Source organism: Cyprinodon tularosa, unplaced genomic scaffold, assembly GCF_016077235.1.
Source record: "Cyprinodon tularosa strain WSP-4 unplaced genomic scaffold, ASM1607723v1 ctg108, whole genome shotgun sequence".
NCBI lineage: Eukaryota > Metazoa > Chordata > Actinopteri > Cyprinodontiformes > Cyprinodontidae > Cyprinodon > Cyprinodon tularosa.
The window spans coordinates 1,773,678-1,792,539 of NW_024037871.1; the positions used below are offsets into that span (position 1 = coordinate 1,773,678).

Genomic DNA, 18,862 nt, shown 5'->3' on the forward strand with positions numbered 1-18,862 from the left:
GTGAATCGTTAAATACTTATACAACAATATGTACTTCCAGTAAATTGGGATAATTGAGAAAAATCATAAAATTGTTCGTCTTTCTGCTCCTTTTGTTCAAGAACCATTGATTTGGGAGTGCGTTGCTCTGTATATGAATTTTAAGGTTATTTACACTTTTTAAAATTAATTTGCTTAAATTAGAATATTTCTTCTTCTGAAAAAAAGATGTTCAGATTTACCACAGGCCTCCAAGCAATGCTGTATAAAACCACAGAATAAGGTAGAAATTAGAGATTTTTTCTGCTATAAAATGAAAGTTAGGTTTTGTTTTTATAAACATCACATGGGCAGTTGCCCAGGGCAGCATTCGAGGATGGGCATATAAACACTGGATGAAAAAACAGACCACTCTGTCAGTTCATTCCTGAACATAAATGTCCCTGAAAGAGGTGTCTGCAGCTGAAGTTTAGGATGTGTGCGGGCTCACTTCTGGTGGCTGTTAGGCTTTAATTGCACATACTTGTATTCACATTTTGTTTATTTTTGTTTATAAAGAAAGGAAATTTGATTGTTTCAATAAATAAAAAATGCAAAAAAAAAAAGTACCATCCTTCTCTGTTTTATCACAAAATTTATATTCTTTTAATTCAGAAAAATTTGCCAAACTTTTAACTTAAATCCGTTTTCTCTTATTTTTTAAGCCAGAAAATTAAAAAGGTAAAAAAAAAAACTAGAAGTATAGGCAGTGGAACAGAAACAGCTTGTTTGCATTAAGGGTAAAAACTACTGATTACCGACCCCCATTTGTAGGGATTTCATTGGCAAGGACATTTCTAAAGTCCTTTCTAAAGATGTTTAATTCTTACTGCACCTCTTTAAAAAAATAAACATATTTTGTAGAGTTATTAAAAACTTTCTCTGGATACCTGGACAGTAAAAAGGCAAAGTAATAATAACTCTTTCCAACAAACCAGCTAAAGCAATTAAGATTTATTAGGCAGAGTTTGGGAGAAAGGATCATTTGAAATGGTTGCTTTTGAATCAGATGGCTGTATAGCATTTTACCTGATGTAAGCTCATAATCAGAAAAAGGCACTTCATATGGGTTCTGGGGGATTATTTTTGTAAGTTTAATTACGGTGCATTTATAAACCAACTGCAAAGGGCAACAGCTGAAAATTAGACCCAGTTATCTTCACTATATTTACATGCTTAGATTTAGATCACAGGGTAACTGAACTGAACCAAACCCCAGGCAATGTTTAAATATATAACAAGGAACAGCAATATTAAAGAAAAAAAAAAGAAGAAAGCTGCAAGAACTTATGTAGGATTTCAAGTCCGAATAAAAAATACAGTTTGGGGGCTTTTCTGGAGCACAAGTGGTCAACATGATGGATGGATGATGATAGATGGATTGTTGGATGGATGGATAATGATGGATGGATGGGTAGATGGATAATGATAGATGGATGGATAGATGGTTGATGATAGATGGATGGTTGGATAGATGGGTGGATAACAATAGATTGATGGGTGGATAGATGGATAATAATAGATGTATGCATTAATGGATGATGATACATGGATGGATGGATAATGATAGATGGTGGGTGGATGGATGATGATAGATAGATGGTTGGATGGATGACAGATGGCTGGTTGGATGGATGCTGGATCCAAAATGATGTAAACTTGTGTATTTCAATTCAATTGTACTGAATGACAGCCATCTGACTAGTGCCTTTAGCTGACGTTTTCTTCAGAGGTAATCTTTATAAATGTTATTCATAATTCTTAAGAAGATTAATGACCCTCTCGTGGTGGAGCCATGATTAGGCCACTTGGTATAACAGCTCTCCACGATGTCATTACTCTGTTTTAACAGCAGACCTAATCAGCTGCAGGTATTCAGTTTGTTGTTTTTAACCCTAACAGAATTCCTAAAAGAAAATTTAATATCAAAGTTTCATAACTGTTAAAAATATTTGCAAGATATTTCTGCATCTTTCTATATGGGAATCCTAAAAAAAAAAGACTGCATTTTTATATCAATTAGCCTTTTGACAGAAACAAAAAAGCATGATCATATCTGACCAGTGCTTGCTTCTATTTATTGGCTCCCTGTTAGTTTTAAAATTGATTTTTAAGTTGTATTGATCACCTAGAAGGCCCCAAGCAGGCAGGCCCCTGCACAATTGTTCTCTTACAGGCTTACGTTCCCTCTAGATCTCTTAGATCTAATGTCCGTTCCATTTCCGAAGGTCCAGGCTGGTCTGCAGAAGTGATCAGGCCTTTTTAGCTGCCCCTTCATATAAGACAGGCTTCAATTCTTGATGTTTTTAATTATTAAAACACATTTGTGCTCTTTAGATTTTAATAGTTTTTTCCCCACATTATCTTGTAGTGTTTTTATTTTGTTTTATTATTTCTTTTTGTGTGCAGCACTTGGGCTGACAGCAGTTCTTAAATGTGCTATATAGTTATTTGACGTCTGAACAAAAGGACAGGATGCAGATGGGAATTCTGAATTCTCATTCTCTTGACAAAGCTCTACATTCCTGGACTCATCTTAGGATAAGCAGTTTTTTTGGCAATAGCATGATGCATTTTACCTTCCTCTGCTGGTAATCTCAATCACTTAAATTCACTTCAAACATGTTATATATTTAATAATGCTCTACAAATGTCAAAAAGGTTGACTGTTAAAATGAATGGAACAAAACATTTTGAAAAGTTTAGTGGAATAAAAGAGGTTTTAGATGCCACAATATATTATCTATACATAAAAAGGTAAATAAGATATATGCTGTTCTGTTTATCCAACTATGTTATTTAAAAAAAAAAAGCATGAATGTGGAAATTTTGTAAAAACTTCTTAAACAGCAATTACGGTAATGCTCATTAATTATGCTCTAGATAAGGAGAACTGGAGTATTTAAAATATAATAAACTATGATAGAAAAAAACCAAACCCTGATTGTACGAACGCTCTATAATACCAGGCCTGTAACTGAAGATGCTGCTTAGGACAGAAGAGTTCTGGTGAAATGAAAGACACAAGAGTTAAAGTATTGCCTCATTCAGTCAACAGAGTACTGGCTTTCTTCTGTTGCACACAGTTTATTTAACAATATGGTATATAAGTAAGAAATGAATCTTTTACTAGTTTATACAGTGATTTCATTCTCTCTTGCTTATATTTATAGTATTTTGCTTAATAGCTTGATTTACAATAGGAGAAAAAGTAAATCCCCCCCCAAATTCAAGTGTTTGTGAGAGGAATGAAGGTCGATGACAATTAGTTCTCCTTACGGTAAATCTCAAATGTTACCCTTCACCCTTTGAAAGCACACAACCTTAGTGTAAAAACGTTGGGGCTTTTATGAATCATTTGAGATCGTTTTCTATAAACAACCCATTATCATTCCACCTCAGCTTAGGGGGCTGGTCTCTTTCTCACGCTCTCTTTACACTTTACATTTGTATGACAAAAAAGAAAAAAAAAAAGGCATGACAAATTTTCTTTTGAAAGTCAACAACTTTCTACACCAGCAGAAGAAATTTTCCATATTGAGATTTTTGCAGTCCTTGGTGAAAACCAGTCGAAGCAGTGTTCCTAATAGTGACTGTGAGGGTCAGTGTCTTCATGTGCACCTGCGTACAAAACCTGCTGCAGGCCAGTTCCTACTGTAATATGACAGAGTGCTCTTCATAAACACACACACAAAGAAAAACAAAACAAAGGGAGCTGTTGATGTCCCTGAACGCATCGTCTGGCAGAAATGGTACAATACTAGATTAGAACTGTCAAGGCTGACAGCTCGCCAAGAGAAAACAAACCTGTCCCCATTCCCAGACAAAAGTATTTTACAGTTTTAAACACAAAAACGCTTTACATTTTTTTTCCAAAAGGTACAAAATAAAGATATGAATGATATAATGCAATTGTACATTTTCTTAAAAAAAGAAAAAGGAAAAAAAAAAAAATTAAAGAAAAGGCATGAAACCATACCACAAACGAAAATAAACTGAGTACTTGAACACATTTGGTCTCAACCAAAAATATATTCTTTGCGATTTAATTTCACTTTAAGAAGAAACTTGCAAATCCCTCAAGATCTTAAGGAAGAAAAACCCAACGGTTGAGGTTCAGGAAACTATTACATTCCAAAGAAGAGTTTTAGTTTTTTTCTTGACCGTGTCTTATCTTATTCCACTTTCCTCCCCTCAAACAATTGAAAATGTTTACATTTCAGTACAAAAAGACAGTTTTTTTAAATCTTAGAAAGAACAAACAAAGCCCTCAAATGGGGTCTAGAGTCTGAGAGGACGACTGTGGAGGATGTGGAACCGTGAGAGAAAGAGTTCTTCCTCCCAGTAAAAAAAAAAAAAATGCTACAATCCCTCCACAAACTTCTCCAGTGTGTCCCCTGTAGCATCTCCCACTAACCCCAAGTCGTTGCTCAGCGCTCCCCTGTTGGGGGTGTTAAGCTGCGGAAGCATTGCGCTCTGTTCTGGTGTTCCCAAGTGTCCCTGGTCCAGCGACAGTGGGCCGCCCAGTACCGTGTGGGGGGAACCTGAGAGCGGCAGGGACGGGTGTTGGGGGGAGGGTTGCGGTTGGTTTAGGACTTGCGGCGAAGGACTGGAATGTGGAGGCTGTGGCTGCGTCGGGGGGCAGGGGGACTGGACAGGCGCAGGGGAACGAACCTGGTTGCTGAGGGCGTTTGCCAATCCTGATTGGTTTGGGAGGTGGGCCGCACCCTGAGCTTGGCCAGTCAGTAGGTGCGTCTGGGGGCTCATGGGGCTCGGGTGGGCTGGGGAGCCCATCTGCTGCTTGAGGACCGCCTGCTGCTGCTGGGGGAGTTGCGCCTGCTGCTGAACCAGCCGTTGATGGACGATGTTCTGAGGGGAGTCCATACCCATCCCGGGCTGGGCCATCTGAGACATTGGTGGAAGCTGACCCATGGTCACGCCGGCTGCTCCGCCCCCCGCCTGCATGGTTATCTGCTGCTGCTGTTGCTGCTGCATGCGAAGATGGGAGTACATAGCAGGGGTCCCCTGTTGTTGGGTTGCAAACTGACTCAGGTGGCCCTGTGGCATCACTCCTTGCTGCTGCGGCGGCTGCTGCTGCTGCTGTTGTTGCTGCTGCTGCTGCTGTTGCCGTAGTAGCTGCAGACGGTAGAGCTCCTGGATCTGTGGGTTGGTGCTGTGTGCCGCATTCATCAGCTGCCCTGGACCCAGCTGAGGCTGCTGGGGAGGCATGGCAGCCCTCTGCACCGGCCCTCCTGGCATAGCCATGGTCTGCATTGTTGGCAGGCCAGGCTGCTGCTGCGACGGTTGCTGCTGCTGCTGGCCGGCCTGCTGCTGCGGCTGGCTCGCATGATACTTGGCTGTTCGCTGTTTGATGAAAGCTGCCATTAGTTGAGGGTTTGACTTTAGGATATTGAGGACCTGCTGTTGTTGTTGAGGTGAGCTTGGGGACTTCAAAGTACGGAGAAGGTCCTGAAGAGCATTTGGGGGGATAGTACCTGTTCTTTGGGGAGTTTGTGGCCGAGGACCAGGTTGCTGTGGTATCAACATCCTCTGACCCTGCTGACTTTGTTGCCCAGGGGCCATCATGGCTCGCTGAACCGTCATAGCCTGCTGTGGATTCTGGTTTGGGACGACTCCTGGTTGTTGATTCTGAGCTGCCGACATTGGACCTCCTGCTGCAGGCCACTGTCCCGGGGCGGGCTGCATGACCTGAGGCCCACGGGGTCCTTGCACCATCTGCATCGGTCCGGCCATGCGTTGCTGGGGCTGCTGGGCGTTCATTGGCAAGCCATTTAAGTTGTTCATGTTGACCCTGTAGTTCTGCTGGTTCTGCTGGGCCTGTGCCATCATCTCTATGTGGTGTGCCATCTTGATTGCAGCAAGGGGAGCCTGCTGCTGTCGCTGCTGAGGCGGCTGGGGGAGAGGGGACTGCTGCTGATGGAGGGGGGAGGCCTGGGGCCCAGGTTTGCCCTGGGAGACGTTTGCTTGAGGTGGCCCAGGACGGGGTGTGCTGGGAAAAGTGGGGGACATGATGCCTGCCGAGTTGGGCGTTGGCGGCTGGTTGGACGGCGGTTGCTGGGGCGTCTGAGGAGTGTTGGGTTGGGTATGGGGTGTGGGAGTGCTGGGAGTGGCAGAGGCTGGTGGGGATGGTAGGGGCATGGTTCTGCCCTGCATCGTGGCCATTCTTCTCCTCATTAGCTGGGCCTGTTGAAGCCTGTGCTGCAGCTGCTGCTGGCGCAGCTTGTGCTTGATGTTCAGGCAGAACGGGACCGGACACTTGTTCTCCTGACAGTGTTTTGCATGGTAGCAGCACAGAGCGATGAGCTGCTTGCACACCGGGCAGCCTCCGTTGGTTTTGCGCTTGCAGCCCTTGGTGTGCTGCACCACTCTCTTCATCTTCTGGCAGGACGGTAGAGAGCAGTTGGCATTGCGGCACTGACAAGCATGGACCAGAGACTGGATGCAACGTTGAATGCTTAAACGCCTGCTCTCCTGCGGGCTTTTGGAGGCTTCTCCACTTTGGCCGTTATTGTCATCATCCAGGCCAAGACCCCACTTGACCATCTGGTGCTCGTGGCCCTTCGTGTTATAGCAACTAATGCAAAGATCAAAGTCCTAAAACAAAGAGAAATTAGGAAAGAGAGCAATTAGCATCTTGCTGAAGTCTGCTTCTAACCGATGATTTTATTCTTTCTTAAACAAGAAACTCAGAAAAACCAAAAGGGTAACCCACCTCACAAACAGTGCAGTGCCAGCGTGTCTCCACGTGGTGTTTGCATTCATTGCAGGTGTAGACGAAGCGATCTTGTCCCTGGTTGTGCAGCTCCACCAACATGCACATGGTGCTCCACTTGCACCTCCTGAGGGAGCTGAACTCCCAGTGTTTATCCCTCGCCAGAGTGAGGAAGGCGTCACGGCCGTCCATTAGGTCGCAGGAGATCAGCGGGTCAGGGTCCACGATGGGCGGGAGGGTGTTGGCCATGGGCCCCGAATGAAGATGAATTACAAAGAAAACCTGTCGCAAAAATATAAGACCGAAAAGAAAGAAGGGAATATTAGAGGAATCTAAAAACAGTACGGACATAGATAACTGCTGTTTAATGGCACCATGCTGACAGCATTGGAAAATCTACCAGATGCCCCCCAATTTGAAGATACATTCGAATTTTATGAAGGAAGCTTAATTCAGCGATGTAGTTTAAAAAAGGGCTAGTTGAAATGTGGACATAACACAAAAAAAAAAAACACACGTTCTTACTAAAGAGAAATGACGACATCCAACATCAATTTCTTTCAACTAAACTTTCCATTACAATCCTTGCATACAGCCCACTGCATAGAGGACCTGCAGCTGACGTCATCCAATCATGTGACACCTGTGACTCCTCCTCCTAGGATGGCAAAACAAATCGAGCGTACCCCATTTTCACTTACCGGTGGTGAGTCTGACATAGTGAAAAAAACTGCAACATTGAAAAATAGCAAATCGGCGACAGCAACTTTTAAACAGAGTGTGCACAAGGAGAACTGGGCTCCTGCATGCTCTTGCAGACATTTAATAGGCGTTCCCTCTGGTGAGCGGGTACAGGGTTGTGCATGCGTTTTGTTTTTGTTTTTTTAAGTGGAGGGAGCTGATTTTTCAAAAAGTTGAGAAAATCCTACACTATACCTTTAAATATTTCTCAGACCAAACCTACAAACAGAAAGTCACTGTTGTACTAATTTTTAATATTAAAGTCTAATAGACACAAGTCTTAGATTACAGTTATGAATTGAATTACTGAAACAAATGGACAATTTTCATATCTTTCTGGAGAAGCAGATTCATATTCATTATAATAGTATAAAAACTAACTAAATAAAACAAGCTTTGGTTTGTCTGTACATCCTTACTCCTGTCAGAAACATCTCTGCAGTAATCATACCAAGCATGCAAAGAGAACAACGACTAATGAAGTATTTGCATCACAACTTGAATATGTATATAAAACCATCTCATAAGCATGTATAATAAAAACATCTCTACAGGCATTTAGATTAATCTAATAAATGTTTGTCTCTAATGGATCCACTTAACATTCTTGAGCATAACAATTGGATTTTAGTTCTGGTCTTTGACAGAAGCCGTTAAACACAAAAATAGGTGTTGATCTCAACTGTCCTGTTACAGCTGCTAAAAGGTGAACCTCTGCCTCAGTCTCTAACAGGTTTTCTGTCATGATAGCAACCTCCTACCTCCCCTTTCTCAGCTAGTGCACCCACACCATGATGCTACCACTGCTATGTTTCACAGAGAGACATGCATTCAGGGTAACCTGTGTTGGAGGCTCAAATGGTAGAATTTTCAAAAATCTATTATTTTTTTCGCTTGAATGAAAAAAAAAAAGAGTCTGTAACTGATTTTAGTTTAGCAGAACATTTTTAAAGATCCAAAACAATCTGACCTCTTTGTGTTTTTCCATGGTGGCGTATAACTTCTGGGATAGATCATTCGCTACATTCGGCATCCCGGGTTTCTTCTTGTTTGCACGGCTCACGCTGCTCTTGTTTTTATTAGTCTTCTTGTTGTTCTTCTTCTTGGCATTTTTGCTGTCACTTGGTGTACCCTGGAGGACATAAAAGTAACCATCTTTATACCACATTATCCTTGTTCATTAGATATATTTCACCATTAATGCATGAAAAAATATATATTTTCTTGAGTTTCTTTGAGAAACAACAGTTAAGGAGATTAGTCTCTATCAGTAAACTATGATAATAATAAAAAAAAAAACCTACTTCTGGAGTTTCAGCAGCAGCGGTGTTCTCCTCCTTCTTCCTCTCCTCCTCCTCTTGTTCCAGCTCCTTGATGCTCTCCTCCAACACATTAGGCCAGAAGTCACCTTCAAAGTATGGCAGCTCATTGGCGCTGGTCAGTCGGTCCTCAGTCGCCTGTTTGAAGATATCCTGAAGAAAAGATGTTTAACACATGTAAGAAATAATTTAAGACAAAGTATTCATGCCAAGGCTTCTAAATATCCTTTTTAAGATTTTTTTTCTATTTACCTTGTAATCATGCAAGATCCTCTCAGCAAAAGCTTTGTCCAACATCTTTCTGTACCACTCCTGCAGCCTCTTAGGTTTGGGGATCTTCTGCTCAGGAGGATGGCAGTGGAAGATGTAGTCATCTCCTTCACTGGGTGGACAAGCCCAGATGTGGCCCTGGGTATAACTTTAGAAACACACAGAGATAAAATATTACTTCAACTGAGTAGCCTAGGTTTGAAAGATTATTTAAAATATTATATATAATAACTTTAGGACTTACCCAAGTTTTTTGACATACTCAAGGTAGCCAATAAGAATCTCATGGTACACTGCCGTTCGCAGCATTCTAGGTCTGAAGAAGTGAATACTGTCAAGGTATGATATGTAGACCCGCCTGCAAAGTTGGAGAGAAAAGTTATTGTTTATTTTACATGTATATCGAGGTGCATCTGAAATTACAATATCATTTAAAGTGTATAACAGTTTCAAAATCGAACAGAAAAAAATATCAAACATTCAATTTCTCTGATTAGTTGAGCCTCTCCACAAATAAAAAATAAACTGGATTGAATAAACATTGGCTCTTAATGTCAGCCCAGATATACTTATCAGAAAAAGATAAACATTAGTCCATATTGCAGGGCAACACAACAAAAATGAGATGCTATAACCACCGCGGAGACTCTGAAAAAGATTTAGAGTATCCACTCTTCCTTCAGTCACTGGGGCATTCATTTCAAAATGAAAATAAACCTTTATTTCAAAACAGGTTTGTTGAACCACTAAGTACAATTTTTCTTTTCTCCATAATCCTCAAAAAATGCTTTTCATGTCTCTAGATAAGGTGCGACTTGACACAATGAACACAGCATGTCCTGGCGAGTGTGTCTAGGCCTATAAAGGCCAGACACCAGCTGCTGTCTGGGTTTTGCAAATGCAACTCAAAATTCTTCCAAGATTGCCCCACAATCCTCTAAAGGCTGAAGTTCACCTTGCTCGTTTACATCCTTAAAAAAAAAAAAACAACTAATTTTTACTTTGACTCTACTCCCCCCTAATAGGCTCCGATTAACGTCTTTCACATTGAGCTTTTGTAGGTTAGCCTAGTGGATGATGTCGGGCACCGTTATCATAGCAAACATTCATCCTGTCTGTGTAGGACAGAATATTTATATACGTCATATACAGGTGCTGGTCATAAAATTAGAATATCATGAAAAAGTAGATTGATTTCAGTAATTCCATTTAAAAAGTGAAACTTGTATATTATATTCATACATTACATACAAACTCATATATTTCAGATGTTTATTTTGTTTAATTTTGATGATTACAAATGACAACAAAGGAAAATCTCAAATTCATCATATCAGAAAATTAGAATATTACTGAAGACCAATAAAAACAAAGGATTTATAGAAATGTTGGCCAACTGAAAAGTATGAACATGAAAAGTATGAGCATGTACAGCACTCAGTATTTAGTTGGGCCTCCTTTGGCCTGTATTACTGCAGCAATGCGGCGTGGCATGGAGTCGATCAGTCTGTGGCACTGCTCAGGTCTTATGATAGCCCAGGTTGCTCTAATAGTGGCTTTTAGCTCTTCTGAATTGTTGGGTCTGGTGTATTGCATCTTCTTCTTCACAATACCCCATAGATTTTCTATGGGGTTAAGGTCAGGAGAGTTTGCTGGCCAATTAAGAACAGGGATACCATGGTCCTTCAACCAGGTACTGGTAGCTTTGGCACTGTGTGCAGGTGCCAAGTCCTGTTGGAAAATGAAATCTGCATCTCCAAAAAGTTGGTCAGCTGCAGGAAGCATGAAGTGCTCTAAAACTTCCTGGTATGTGGCTGCGTTGACCCTGGACCTCAGAAAACACAATGGACCAACACCAGCAGATGACATGGCACCCCAAACCATCACTGACTGTGGAAACTTTACACTGGACTTCAAGCAACGTGGATGAAGTGCCTCTCTTCTTTTCCTCCAGACTCTGGGACCTTGATTTCCAAAGGAAATGCAAAATTTACTTTCATCAGAGAACATGACTTTGGACCACTCACCAGCAGTCCAGTCCTGTTTCTCTTTAGCCCAGGCAAGACGCTTCTGACGCTGTCTGTGGTTCAAGAGTGGCTTGACACAAGGAATGCGACAGCAGAAACCCATGTCTTTCATACGTCTGTGTGTGGTGGTTCTTGAAGCACTCACTCCAGCTGCAGTCCACTCTTTGTGAATCTCCCCCACATTTTTGAAGGGGTTTTGTTTCACTATCCTCTCCAGGGTGCGGTTATCTCTCTTGCTTGTACACTTTTTTCGACCACATCTTTTCCTTCCCTTCGCCTCTCTATTAATGTGCTTGGACACTGAGCTCTGTGAACAGCCAGCCTCTTTAGCGATGACCTTTTGTGTCTTGCCCTCCTTGTGCAAGGTGTCGATGGTCGTCTTTTGGACAACTGTCAAGTCAGCAGTCTTGCAGTCTTCCCCATGATTGTGTAGCCTATAGAACTAGACTGAAAGACCATTTAAAGGCTTTTGCAGGTGGTTTGAGTTAATTAGCTGATTAGTGTGGCACCAGGGGCCATCAATTTTGAACCTTTTCACAATATTCTAATTTTCTGATATGATGAATTTGAGATTTTCATTTGTTGTCATTTGTAATCATCAAAATTAAACAAAATAAACATCTGAAATATATGAGTTTGTATGTAATGTATGAATATAATATACAAGTTTCACTTTTTAAATGGAATTACTGAAATCAATCTACTTTTTCATGATATTCTAATTTTATGACCAGCACCTGTATATACTCCTTTTGCATGTAACCAATCCATGTACATTTTACTTTTTTTAAATGAAAAACACATTAAGTATTCAACGTTATTGTAATTGAGATGACCGCACCAACCTAGTGTTAGGAAATGGGCATTCGGAGCCATACTCCTGCACGTGCATGCCAAAGAAGCAAACATCCACACCATCAATCTCCTCAAATGCAAAAAGTGCTTTGGTTCTGTAGGGGAAGGTGTCGGGCATCTCACCCGTGTCCACAAACCTGTTGTCATGAAAGGAAAAAACCAACAAAGTAGAAAAGTTATTCAAACGTATATCATCGATACTGAAGTCCTGCATGGAGAATACATTACAGGTAAAATATCAGCAAAAGTTTTTCTTTTGGGTTGTTGGCATAAAGGGGAAATAGTATCTATATTTCAAATGTTTATTTTTTTATTTCACCAGTAGAAATATGCCCTACGTGATGTAGCCTAATCACAAAAAATAATTACTATGACAGTTGTATTTTTTTTTTTTGTTTCTAAGGGAAAGACAAAAGGAGCTGCTGTTAGCCTACCTGGCTTTCATGCCGGGTTTAACTTCGACTGTTTTGTCAGAGCTTGCTACCACTCGCACAAACACTTCCCCGGCCTCTGGATGGTTCTGTCTCTTCAAGTATTTATTCACACGGTCCTCTATGTACATTCCCAGTCGTGTCGATTGCAACCCTAAAGGGAAGAAGCACATTTGAGCATCATTTTACAACCAACAGCTGAAGGAGTTTAAATCAAGGCTTTTAAAGCAGGTGTTATCTAATAGCACTGACGTTGGATACGGAGCAAATGAGAATTACAATTTTTTAGATTATATATCTAAAAAATCTTCACAAAAACTGGTCAAATTGCAGCGATTTGGGAGCACTGACTTTTAGCAGTGAACTTGTTCTCCTTCCGCGATTTTCCTCCTTTCTTCAAACAGTTGTCACAGATGAATCTGAACAGATCAAGGCACAGAAAGGAAGATTTGTTAACACAATACAAAGAAGAGGTGGAAATACAACGTTTAAAATAGTCGTAAGAGAATATCTCACCCTGAAGGCCATATGACCTCGTAGTGTAAAACGCAGATCTGGTGCATCTTGCGTCCACAGTCTTTACATTCAACAAACCTGGATGGCAAAGAGAAATGATGAGAAGAAAATATCTTTAAGTCTGGAATAAACTCAGCATATTTCTATCAAAGGGTTTACATTTAAGTATTTGTTTAAAAATAAAAATAAATCACTTCTAAAGGCGAACTGGCTCCAGAGTCGTTACTTAACCAGAAATGATTTTGGTATGATTGTTTTTCCACAGCATGGGAACCAGCCCAACATCAAGTCATTTAAAATGGATCTTCCCCCTGCAGCATTCTAAAATCTCCAAACACTCAGTTTGTCAACAAAATTTGTCTTAATGTTTTTATCCTTTAAAACAGATGTTTTATAAAATAAATTTTAGCTGATGCTTTAAAGAGTTTCTTTATAGCATCAGCTTTATATATTTTTACTGATTAAAAAAAGAAATTCTAAGAAAGAAGGAGTTGGACATACAATTTAGTTTAGTTTAACAAACAAACACTTCCCTGTTCATAAACAGAGAAAAAAGCTTCCAGTTCAGGAAAATGGCTCAAATAGAAAGTTTAAAAGTTTAATAGGATCAATTCAGTAGAGCAATGATGCTTAACTGTCAAAATCTTCCTGTTTTAGTCATCTACCAGTTGAAACTTGTGCTTTAGTTGATTTATAGCGAAATATATGTAAAGACACAATTTAAAATCCAGAGGATTACGGATCATCAGCAGACTTTAAGCCTGTAGGAAGCAGAGTCCCTGAAGATGTCTATGTTGGCTAAATCCATTTCAGTCTGCTTCAGTTTAACATTTATATTAGCTTTAAAGTGAGAAGTTGCTGTGACAGAATCATCAGTTATGGTTTAACCACTAAAATTCAAGTTTTGCAACTTTGTGACTAGTAGCTCTTCCCATGCATGAGTAGCTCTGTGAAAATCTATTATAATTCAGCTCGGCTTTTTAATCGCAGACTCTTTGAACAAAAAGCTGAGATCAAAGCCATTTTGATCCAGTTTTATGGTTCTATACTTCAGTCTGCACTCTGCTGTTGCATTGGGCAGGGATCTGTGTTCCCAGACTGAAGCAACACTCCAACTGGAGGAATGAGCCTGAAACTGGGGGGACGGTATCTACCTAAACAGTCTGGATCGTTTTATCCGCACAGGACACAAGGATGAAAAAACAGCCCAAGAAGAAGAAAGACGGACATGCACAAAGCATGTCAGTGCAGCACCAGCGTTTGCAGGAAATATAACTATTGGTAGAACATTACATTAAGGCATTGTTCAGTTAGGTTCATACTTTGATCATAGATTTGAGGAGATGGATGGATTTTAACTGCTCCTCCTGCCTATGGTTCACTACCACTCAATGCCATGAACACACACTTTTTACATAGTAGATAAAAAGTGAAAAAAATCAGTCCTTATATCTTTCATGTTTTCTAAAATGACCTTCCTTCAAGTTTTTCAGCACTTCCAATGAGTAGTAATAAAAAAGAAAGGAGAAGGAGTGTCCAAACTTGCTTGCTGTGTGCATTGGGATAATCATGGAGACTGGGGGATAGTCATATAAATACACCTTTGGTTTTACCTTTAAGACCAACATCTTTTTACAAAAATAACTTCTCTACTATTTACTCGTTTATTAAAGTCTACCTAAGCTGCTGCCCTTTAGCATAGGACTCAAACTTTGCATCATCGGCCTAGAGTTTCATTTATAAATGATTAAAACAAACTTTTATGGTTAAGTTTAAACAACAAAAATCAAGTTCAGTTCTCTGTGATTAAGCAACTAGTTAATATTACTAAAACATTTCAGAAGCCTCATTTTGTAGGCCACTTTATGGGGAAAAGCTGAACCTTTAAATTTATTCTGGCATAACCAATTACTTCCCTTTAGAAAGAAGTTTATCAAGAAGTATTTCAAGTAATTTTCATTTTTTTATTTTTATTATTTAAATTATGTAAAATAGAGGTAGTGAAATAACCAGGAGGCTCTGATAAACCCAACAAGGGTTTCATAAAAAAAAAAAATGTTTGAAATGACCAAGAGCTAAAAGACAAAAACAAAAAAGAAGTCTGGATGAGCGTAAAAGGAAAGTTGAGTTTAAATGAGTTAAATTCAAAGCAGATGTGTAGGGAAACCCCCTAAGAAAAGCACCCCACTGGAAAGACAGTAACTTAAGGAAATGATTGCTGGGGAAAAAATAGCTTTAATAGTATTTCATCTACTTACGGTTCAGGGTCCAGAACGTCATTCTTCTTGCGTTCAAACTGGTCTTTAGATATCATTCTGGAACAATGAGATAAACGAGAAAGAAAAAAAAATGTGATACTTAGGTTTGACAATAAAAAATAAAAACCATGAGTTTAACAGATTCTACATGTTTCGAAAATGGCTGGAAATTGCATAAAAAAATAAATAAAAAAAAACGTGAACTCTTGGCAATAAGATTCTAACAGCGCTTTATTAATAAAAACATCTGATCCAATGCGAGCTCACAATAAACATGGCTGCTATTCTGTGGAAGTGGCTGTCTGAATTAATCTAGCCGTACCCAACGCTTTACTTACGTCTGAGGCTGTGCAGGATCATCTCCTAACGTCACGCTGTCTCCCTGGATCTCAGTGAAGCACTTTTCACAGAAATGATACCTGAAAAAACAACAAAAAAAATTCAATCACTGTAGTTTAACTCAAACGAAGCCATGAGGAACATGAAGCTTTAAACTCAGATGTGATGTTATGCCACTTATTTGTGTCTCTCCAGCAGAGCTGTGCACAAACTACAGCATGTTTTTATGTTTTCTAACAGGCAGCAGGGAATCCTAGAGCTCCCATTGAGAGTGTAAATGAGCTGTGCTGCCAGAGTCTGATGCTGTCTCTCTAATGCTGCTGCACACTTCAAGTGTCTTTTGTAAGTGAGGGGGGAATAGAGTTGCAGTGGCACTAATCATACAGCAGGGGGAGGAAAAACCCAAAATGTGGGCACTAAGATGTGACATTTCAGCTGCTAGGCAGCAGGTAATGATGGACCAAGCTGTTTGTGGCTTCAAACTGAATTATATTGATTATTACAAGAGGGAAGCTCTGCACAAACATCTCAGATCTTCTGCCGATTGTCGCTTTCAATTAATGAATGAAATAATTTGCCTTTCTTCATTTTGGAAAATGAGCAGTTAATAATATTGTAATAAACATTTTATGATGGAACGCTGCTTCAGAGGAGGGAAGCTTAACTTGTGAGCAGTAATGGTAGTATTTGGATCAGAGCAGCCTCCCAGCTGAGAGGAGAGCAGCACTGTTCAGACATATCCGTTTTAATCTCAAACAAACAACAGAGGGGGCAGATGAGGATTTTTCAAACTTCTAACATAAATTTAACACTATTTTGAAAAAGAAAACATACCTGTTTTGGTAGCTGTAGTAAGTTCCTCCGGTGGGTATGGTGCAGAGCTGCTTTCCGTAGCAACAGAGAGTTTGAGGAGAAAACTCGAACTGAGGAGACAATGAGTGGGTCAGAAAAAAAAAGTGTTAAAGAGTTTAAGGAGAAATAAAAGCAGTTTTAATCATTGATGCTGGCTTTTAAAATGTACCTTTTCACCCATCTACAGGTTGAAAATCTTAAGATAAGCTGAACACAACATCCAGTAGGTACATTCAATTTGTGCAATAAAAAATTTGTTTACAATAAAAACTATCTTGGAGGCCTTAATAACTCTAGATGAAAGCAGAAAAACTAAAACATGTCGTGCTGCAATGCAGGACGAATCCAGAATTAGATTGCAGTAATTGAAGACAGACTGAGAATGTCATTTCGTTGATCTAACAATCCTGCACAGTGCAAAATACATCTACATTAACACCAAAATGGACTAATGTTGATCTTTTTCTGTTAAGTATATTTGGGCTAACATTAAGAGCCAATGTTTTATTCCGTCCAGTTTATTTTTTATTTGTGGAGAGTAGGGCTGCAACAACGAATCGATAAAAATCAACTTTTAAAAGTGTTGGCAACGAATTTCATCATCGATTAGTTGTGTCGCGCGATTAACGCGTCATCCGCCACCGTCGTCATCACTGCCACTTGATTGAAACGGGGGAAGAAAAAAAAAATACGGCAGAGCGAGCCAGCGCCGCAGGTGAGCAAAGGCTGTTTTCAAAAGACAGTAACGTCAACTGTTCTAATGACCGATACTGCAAACGCAAGCTGCGTCTCAATTCGCAGACAGCCTGCGCTTTGTAAAGCGAAAAAAGTCGTAACATGCAACTTCTGTAAAAACAAATTAACATGGCACGGAAGCACCACTGTTATGATGCAGCACCTGAAAAGAAAACACGTTGGAGCCTTCGATTGCAGTGAAGAGAGCTGATCAGCAGGATGAGTAACCATGTTTGTTTGGTTTTAAAGGGGAAACGTAACGTTAGTTTCTCAGGTAGCTCATCTGATGCTTTCCTTACCGTGTTAGTAGGTTACAGACAGTGATAAGGTTGGCTACTTATTTTACTTTTAATTTCTAATTTATAAATAAATTAACTTGCAAATTATGAGGGCAAGGCTTTTAAAGTTTAAATCTTCTAGCTAAGATAAAGTAAAGAAGATCCTGCAATTTATGGAAGTAAAGCAGAATAAAATCCAGCAAGATCAGTAATATGTCAATTAATTATGTGCCACATTCCCATGTAAATATCTGTCTTTGGAGGATGTGTTTTTTAGCACCCCTAGTTCTCTCATTTTTATTCCAAATACAATTTATAATTTGAAACACAGGGCTATTTTTATCTGTATGGTTAAGTATTTTCTGAAGTAGCAACTTTAACTGCTATACTTTCCTTTCTTAAAAGGCAGAACTCTAAAAATTTTACATAAAAAAAAATCTTTTTCATTTCTCTAACATCCAGTACTCCTCAAGTGGAAAAGTTTTAGTTTCACCTGGTTTAATTTCGTAAAAGGTCTTCTTAAAGGAATCTGTGGCTATCAAAGTATCAATCGAAATTATCAAATTATTTATCCAAAAAATAATAAATTCGCAAAATCATTTACAGCCCTAGTTCTAACCTGACTGCGGTTTTCTGTAAATAAGAAGAAAAGTCAACAATCTTGCAGTGGATTAGCTCAGTAAAGGGGGTTCTTTAGACATGAATATATCGGGGTCAGAAACATCATCTGTAATGAAATGACGTCATTTACGTGCAAATCAAAGCTGTAAAAATGAAGTTAGATGATTCCTTATTTTTCAAGCGTCTCAATCTTACCTTCCTCCCGCAGCAGTAGCCCAGACCCTGCATGACGGGGTCAATCTCCGACTCGAAAACCTCTGCCAGCTTAGAGCAGTACTTGTAGACTCTGGATGTCTTGCGATTGTAAAGCCAGGCGTTGTTAAACATCAGCCACACGTCGTCCACATACTGCCAGGGCTCTTGGTACTGTCCGGTGTCCAGCTTACGCTTTATTGTGGACAGATCTATGGGGTTCTTAACTATATCGAAGTAATCCTAGGGGAGATGAAAACAGAAGTTAAAATAAAGCGCATGTCTTTCCAATCAGACATGGTTAAAGTTCTGTAGGGAGACTTTGTTGTACATACAGGGATACCAAGGAGCATGGGGTCTACAGGCTGTCTGAAAGGCAACGATTCCGGGTCCTGTCTGTACAGAGACTCCAGAGACGGCATCAGAGCCTGCCGCAACTCCTCAGGCTTGAATACTGTAAAACAAACCACAAGGAGACGCTGAGTTTTACAGAAAACAGGCAGGTTAAACCGGGGAGGCTTGGAACATAATGAGGGATATAACTAGTGTGTAGACGTGTTTGGAATAACATGTATCCTAACTGTGACTCTGTTAATGACTGTCACATACTGCTAAAAGGTAACAAACAATGCTGTTCTTTTTTAAACTAATCTTATCAAATTCAGATTCAATTAAAG

The 18,862-nt window shown here is 39.9% G+C and overlaps 1 protein-coding gene across 5 annotated transcripts in view; it reads right to left on the reverse strand.

Moving 5' to 3' along the window:
• Positions 1 to 3,054: 3,054 nt before the first annotated feature.
• crebbpa (CREB binding protein a) overlaps positions 3,055 to 18,862 on the reverse strand; it is a 60,126-nt gene continuing 44,318 nt past the window's right edge. For all 5 annotated transcript variants that reach the window (XM_038291516.1, XM_038291508.1, XM_038291501.1 and 2 more), the window contains 15 exons: positions 18,521 to 18,639; positions 18,189 to 18,428; positions 16,342 to 16,430; positions 15,507 to 15,587; positions 15,169 to 15,225; positions 12,911 to 12,988; positions 12,746 to 12,813; positions 12,398 to 12,548; positions 11,954 to 12,100; positions 9,326 to 9,439; positions 9,064 to 9,229; positions 8,797 to 8,964; positions 8,463 to 8,624; positions 6,752 to 7,033; positions 3,055 to 6,633 (listed from right to left, as the gene is read on the reverse strand). In XM_038291516.1, the coding sequence (XP_038147444.1) occupies positions 4,381 to 6,633; positions 6,752 to 7,033; positions 8,463 to 8,624; positions 8,797 to 8,964; positions 9,064 to 9,229; positions 9,326 to 9,439; positions 11,954 to 12,100; positions 12,398 to 12,548; positions 12,746 to 12,813; positions 12,911 to 12,988; positions 15,169 to 15,225; positions 15,507 to 15,587; positions 16,342 to 16,430; positions 18,189 to 18,428; positions 18,521 to 18,639 (4,175 nt within the window). In that variant the 3' untranslated portion in view covers positions 3,055 to 4,380. The remainder of the gene's footprint in view (positions 6,634 to 6,751; positions 7,034 to 8,462; positions 8,625 to 8,796; positions 8,965 to 9,063; positions 9,230 to 9,325; positions 9,440 to 11,953; positions 12,101 to 12,397; positions 12,549 to 12,745; positions 12,814 to 12,910; positions 12,989 to 15,168; positions 15,226 to 15,506; positions 15,588 to 16,341; positions 16,431 to 18,188; positions 18,429 to 18,520; positions 18,640 to 18,862) is intronic.